Source organism: Asparagus officinalis, chromosome 4 (genome assembly GCF_001876935.1).
Source record: "Asparagus officinalis chromosome 4, Aspof.V1, whole genome shotgun sequence".
Lineage (NCBI taxonomy): Eukaryota > Viridiplantae > Streptophyta > Magnoliopsida > Asparagales > Asparagaceae > Asparagus > Asparagus officinalis.
Window position 1 is genome coordinate 11,355,509 of NC_033797.1, and position 6,992 is coordinate 11,362,500.

Consider the following 6,992-nt stretch of genomic DNA (forward strand, 5'->3'; position numbering starts at 1 on the left):
CACGTTTTTCCCAGAATTAAAAGGGAGACGCCCTGAAGCACCTGAGGAGAGACTGGAGGCTGGAGATCTTGATTTTTTCTTTCTTCTTCTTCTCTTCTTCTCTCTAAAAACTCTTAGATTAGGTTTCTTTTGATTTGGAACCTGCTGTTTGTGGAGAATTGTGTGCAACTTCAACACTACGGTTTATCTTTCTGATCTATCTCAATTTCCAGTTTATGATTATGATCTTATATATTGTTATTATGTTTTCTATTTCAATTATGTGTGAGTAATTGTCTTATCTGGGATTGAACTAGGTTCGGCCATGGTTATGAATTAATGAACTGATTGTTGTTGTTATTGATTGTTCGACTTGCATTATTCAGTTACTAGTAGAAATTGCTGTAGGCAATAAAAATTGCCTTTAATCCTTATCAGAGAAGTTCAGAACAAAACTGCTAAAACCTCGCGCCGACAATAGGCAGAAAGGGGAAAACGCAGATATCTCCCAAACCGTAAGGAATTGGCAAAACGGAGGAAGCGAACCGAAGCCTTCGGCTTCGGTTCGGATGGCTCCATCTCGTCGAGATAGCGATTTTCATATGTAATTCGTCAATTCCGACTTACGGTTTGAAAGTTACGGCCTATTCTTCAATCCATGCTCAGGAGCTCGCCTGCAGCTCAAATTCGCCTGCAGTCCCAAATCCGCCTGCAGACCCAAGGTCTGCCTGCTCGCCTGCAGCTCGAATCTTGCCTGCAGTCCCAAATCCGCCTGCAGACCAAGTCTGCCTGCTCGCCTGCAGCTCGAAATCTGCCTGCATCCTAAGCTCGCCTGCCAGACCCAGTTCGACTGCAACTCGCCTGCAGACCCAGTTCGACTGCAAGCTCGCCTGCCAGACCCAAGTCTGCCTGCAGTCCTAAAGCTCGCCTGCAGACCCAAGCTGCCAGACTCGCCAGCTCACTGTCAACTGCCCACTTGGAGTATGGGAACAGTTACATCAGTGGTCAAATCCCACAAATCAAGGGAGAGGGCACAATACTCCAGGCCCGTCAGATGGCCGTCCACAGTACGAATGAGCGGACAGGCGCCGAAACAGCCTGCACCCTCATAAATTGCGGCTCACCTCAGTTGTCCAGCCGAAGGGACGAGAGCCTGCCAACGCTCGGGTGGCTGGTCAGATCTACGCAAGCATCTGACAGCCGTTGTCACGCATACGAGGAGGGGCTTTCCCACTCCTATGTAGCGTGATGCAGAGCATAGCTCTTCGAATGACCATTGATGGTACGATATGAACAGCAGCAGACGTCTCCGAACAACGTGTGGTCACATCCCATAATTCAAGGAGTAGTGCAAGCTGTCTCCCTCACATAGTCAAATCCCATGAATCAAGGGATGGCCCATGATTCATCCCTTGCTCGTTAAAACCCATCTTCAGCAACATGAAGAAAAGGGGGATTGGCCGTTGCATTATTCTGCTGGCTAATCTCCCAAAGGTTGAACCTGGACCTTTGCCAAAGGCTCCCTCATTTGAGAACCGAAGCTCCGGCTCCGGCATCAACTTCGATCGGATCGTCCAAGGGAAGCAGACTCGGCCACGAGCACCGAGCGAGGCCATCCTATCGCCACCTAAAGTCCCCACACAAAACAAAGAGGGCCTTCCCTCTGCTCTGTTTTTGTAAACATTGATCTGTTAGTTTGTAATAAGGCTTTCTTATAAATACAAACGAAACTCCTTTCTTCGGAGAATCAAATTTTCACCCTACCAATTGGCTAGGCGTTAATTCTAATTGCGCCACTGCATTTAATTCTCTAGGATGTTGATTTTGAACTGAAAGTTAGATTTACGCCGGACAAATAGTGATAATTGAACAAGAATTAATTTGATCACGAAGTAGCGTTGATTATTCCTTGAGAACAAGGGATTAACAAGAACTTAATGGGTTTAATTTGGTTTAACACCATGAAAATAGGTTGTTAGGCCTGAATTAGGCACGAATTTAGTCGTCCGAAAGAGACTAATAGTTATCATAGGTTAGTGGTTCTTAATGCATTGAGAGATTCGATAACAATTGATTAATTTATTGATTCGAACCAGAGTTGAAACCGAAGTTCAATCCTAGATCCTTTTAATTGAGTGAATTCTCGTTATACTAGCTAGCGTGTTCGTTATTGATAATCAAAAAATCATACTTTTTAACACAATTGTTTAGATAGTTACAAAACAGTGAAATATCAGTAATTCAACAACGAAGTCCCTGAGGATACGACCTTGCATCGCTACAACGATATCCGTGCACTTGCGGATTTGAGTGAACACAACGCGCAGGCGAGTCCGCCTTCGCCTCCACGTCCGCAACAGGCAAAACCCTCTCTCCACACGCAGGCGATCTTCACACCTATTTGAGCTCGCCTGACGTTGCTCAAACCCGAGCTCGCCTGTCCTCTATCAAATCCGCCTGCACTCAAAACAACTTTGATCTCGCCAGCATAAAGGGCCTCGCCTGAAGCCCTAAAACTCGCCAATAGAAGGTCTCGCCCTCGCCAGCTCTGGACTTCGCCCGCACGAGGCTGCCGACCTCGAGTTCGCCAGGAGAGCATCGCCTGCAACCAAGTCGCCTTCGCCCGACTCCAAGCTCTGATCTCGAGCTCGTCTGAGCTCGCCTCCGCCGCTTGACCTCGCCGCCGACGAGGTTTGGGTCTACACCTATTTTCTAACAGTTCATGAACACATTGGGTTTTGGTGTTATGTATTCTCTATGTAAATTAGACTTTCCAATCAACCAAAAAAAAAGGAACAAAACTCATATAAATATTGCAAACATAAATAGGGATTTGCATTACTAAATATAGTAGGTACATAGTATACATGACTCATACATGGACTTGCGCACAACGTCCAGACCTTATCTTATACATGGCATACAACATATACAGGCACCCGCCAAATACATAACTAAATCGCACATTCATCTCAATCTTATTTCTTCAAAACCCTAATACCCTTCCACCTCGACTCCATGCAGTTCGAATTACCATTCTGTTCATAAACACCAAACTTGAAGTAATGAGAGTCTCCTCCGGCATCATCCACACTCAGTTTCAAAACATTGTCGATGTAAACATGGACTTTTTTAGCACCGGTGTCATGAATCACATTCACTTTGAACCACCGATCGTAGATATTGTCTTGGATCATTTGATGGGAGTAGTAATTGATTGAGCCATTGTGAACCCACATCATGAAGGTTGTTGCTCTGCCGCTGGCTCCGAAGATTTGCATGATGGATACACCCGTTGTTCCGCTTGGTACATAGGCGTTGCCTTCGAATTGCCATACGCCCGAAGAGTAATCGTATCCCTGAAGAAAAAATATACGTCACAAAATGACTATTGTTGTTTGTGGAGCCTGATTTACATGGGAAGCATATAAGACCCTATTTCAGAATTGAACCCTTACAAAATTACAACCCAGCTACGAGTGGGGGCACCAAAATATGTTTAGATGAGGCATGAATAGCAACAAAATACTGTCAAAAAGGAAAATGTAAAACATTCAGGTAAATAGTTACGCGGGTTTGTTTCTGCAGTAAAAGACCAGTGCAAAACAAGGTTCACTATGTTTAAGAATATCGACATATTTTGATGAAATTACTAAATTGATCTTGAAACTAAGCTTTGGGTGTTTTTAATTAGTTTGGAAATAGAGATATTATACAATGAACTAACTCAATTGACGGTCTTATATATAGTTGATTTGCTAGGACAGAAACCAAAAGAAATTTTGATGAATCTTGTTAGTCAATGGTTGAAATCATATAAATCATATAAAAACCAACACCAGCATCCTGCTATTTATTTAGTCAGATGGCGTTGTACAAAGTAAAATCATGCCCCCTAACCCCCCAAAAACTCCAAAGACATGATTTTAACAAGAGTAAAAACAAAACTACCACAATTTACTGATTTCTAGTAGTCTCTTAAAATATTATCATTACTCGACTCATAAAGTATTTCTTATTTTCTTTACTTTCATCTCTTTCTATTATTCTCCATCAAGAAATCTAACTAAAAGTCTTTATTTCCTTAAAAATAATCAAACGTGAACAATTATTCACGACATTTTTGCAGTAAAAATAGGGCAAGGAGCCCTATTCAAAATTTCATTCTAGGAATATCTATTTGCCAAAATCAAGCTACGAGGATAATAAATCTCAGGGCGAGATAATAAGGGGTCTATATGTGCAGTTAATAGCTCGTTAACGAGAGTAAGTAGCAAGCCATTACTTCAATATGAATCTCAGTCCGGGGCTTCGTTCCACTGCCAGGAAAATGAGGCTTGTCTGTAGAATAAACCCAGAGCTTGCGAACTCCGTCAACGAAGCTATAACGATCGTCAAGAGGAAGATTGTACGGCCACTGCTCCTTGAAGTTCTTCTCCGTTAAGGGCACGGCTGTGAATCCATCGGTTGGATCGCCTGAGCACAAGCCCTTCATGGTGCTCAATGAAACTATGAATGCCAAAAGAAACCGAGTTGAGAGAGCCATTTTTTATGTAGTGCTCTGAAGGGAGGAGAATGAGTGTGAGTGAAAGGGGAGCAAGGGAGGTGATATTTATAGGAGCTTGGAGGTGGATAAAGCTTGTTAAGTGAAAACATAAAACACAATGATGTGATGCAATGAAATAGCAAAATATTCATCTTTTGACTACTTATTACTGATACAATATTGAAATAGTCATTTTCAATTGTGGGCTTTAATTATTTTTGAAGAGGAAGAAAGATTTTAACGCTGCGCGCCACATGAGATTGTCTTTGAAGCACGGTTGCTTTGTTTGTTTTGAGCAAAATATAAAAGACAAAAGACTTTTGAGAAAATATCATATTACATCACGTTTAGCTATTAGAATCAAAATTATCTCTTTCCTGCAACATGCACGCTGCTTTTTATAACATAATAACATTTCTTCAAGTGTAAGTCAAAGAAGGGGATCATAATAAATTTTTTCCTTGTTTCAAAGAAGAAAGGCTCTTTGATTGTGAAATTTTTATTTTACCCAAAGTACTTGTTCTCTATATATGCCCCCATCACATCATTTAAGCATCTTTGGTAACCTCCCCCATATATTTGTTAAGGGCTAGGTGTAATCCGCAAGTCACGTCACCTGCATCTCTACATTTTCTCATCCTGAGCCTGTGTACGTAGTCTTTTTGGTTGCTTCCAGGCAAAAGCAAGATCACAGTGAAGGTTCGTATTGATTATAGCTCAGTTATTGGAATGGAAATATTGTTGGTTACGTACAACTGTAAAAAACTTATTTAATTTGTATTATAGCTCAGTTATTGGAATGGAAATATTGTTGGTTACGTACAACTGTAAAAAACTTATTTAATTTGATATTGTAGTAAAAGGGTGAAGAAGGGGTATTGTTGGTTACGTACAACTGTAAAAAACTTATTTAATTTGATATTGTAGTAAAAGGGTGAAGAAGGGGGAAAAAAAGTACACCAAGATTTATGAGGTTCGGCAACTGCCTACGTCCTCGGGAGCCACACAGTTAATTTCTTATTAATCAAATAAGAAATTACAATTTAAGAGCAGATCAAAAATGAGATCTCTCAAATGAACACTGTAGCTACAGTGTTAATAATTAAAGGGAATAATCCCTTTCAAATCTCACTTGAGAATAAATGAAGTAACCCACAATATAAACCCCCTCTTTAATTCCCCTCTCTCTCTCTTCTTAAATCTCCCTCAACCACTGTTGAAAGCTGGAGATTAAACAAGAAATCGCTGCTGCGATTTTAGGGGAACGCTGCTGCGTTAGGAGGATCCGCCGCCAGAGAAAAAACGAAAGGAAAAAGCAACTAAACCCTAGGCATTGGGGTTTGCTTTTATAGGCGAATCGTTGACAGGCTGGCGACAGCCTGTCGCCAGCGGTCTGCTCGGACGCGAGGGTGGGAGAGCCAGAACGCGGACGTCGGAGTCCTGAACGCAGGGGTCGAGCTGCCAAAACGTCGAGGGTCGCGTTCGCCAAAGCCGAGGGTCGCGTTCGTCGTCGACTTCACCACGCTCGCCTGCGTCATCCTCGAGCTCGTCGGAGCTCCTCCGCCGTCGGAGGTTGGTATCCAACCCCAAAACTAACAATCTCCCACTTGGAGACCAAACCGACGCCGACGGGCTATCTCATCAAGTTCCTCTCCTGTGTGGCTCCGCCCTCATCATCTATGCATGAAGGCAGACTGAAATTGCGCACAACTCCAGTTTCTGAACGGTCACCGTCTTTGTTAACATGTCTGCTGGATTCTTACTTCCTGGAATCTTTTCCAGTTTTAACACGTCATCTTCCAACAGGGATCTGATGAAGTGGTACCGAAGCGCAATATGCTTCGTTCTAGAATGAAATGCTGAATTCTTCGCCAAGTGTATCGCACTCTGGCTATCACTGTGCAAAACATTCTTCTCCTGTTTGAATCCCAGCTCTGTCAACAAACCTTGAAGCCATATCATCTCTTTACTGGCTTCAGTCACTGCAACATACTCAGCTTCTGTAGTGGATAGGGTAACGATCTTCTGTACCTGTGACATCCAACTAACAGCTGTAGTTCCAACGGTGAATACATAGCCGGTGGTGCTTCTTCGGTGATCAACTTCGCCGCCGAAGTCTGCATCTACGTACCCTTGCACTTCTACCTCTCCCTTACCAAAGTGCAAACACTTCTGTGTGGTGCCTCGTAGATATCTCAGAATCCACTTGACCGCTTCCCAATGAGCTTTTCCTGGATTCGACATAAACCGGCTGACCACTCCCACTGCATGGCCAATGTCTGGTCTCGTACAGACCATAGCGTACATCAAGCTTCCGATAGCTGAGGCGTAAGGTACCTGAGCCATACTCTCTTTCTCTTCTTCTGACTGAGGAGACTGATCCTTCGATAAACGAAAGTGGCTGGCCAAGGGTGTGCTCACAGGCTTGGCATCGCCCATGTTGAATCTCTGCAAAACACGGTTGATG

The 6,992-nt window shown here is 43.1% G+C and overlaps 1 protein-coding gene across 1 annotated transcript; it reads right to left on the bottom strand.

The window, feature by feature from the left end:
* Window positions 2,800-4,571, bottom strand: LOC109839734 (citrate-binding protein-like). The gene is made up of 2 exons (XM_020408241.1): window positions 4,265-4,571; window positions 2,800-3,338 (listed from the first exon to the last, which is right to left on the bottom strand). The coding sequence occupies exons 1-2, from the start codon at window positions 4,523-4,525 to the stop codon at window positions 2,958-2,960; spliced, it is 642 nt and encodes a 213-aa protein (XP_020263830.1). The 5' UTR covers window positions 4,526-4,571; the 3' UTR covers window positions 2,800-2,957.

Bases quoted from the DNA above. Each gene is read 5' to 3' on its own strand.
- LOC109839734 (XM_020408241.1), bottom strand. From the start codon at position 4,525: ATGGCTCTCTCAACTCGGTTTCTTTTGGCATTCATAGTTTCATTGAGC. The intron at 3,339-4,264 runs GTAATGGCTTGC...TTTTTTCTTCAG, and splicing joins GGACTGAGATTCATATTGAA to GGATACGATTACTCTTCGGG.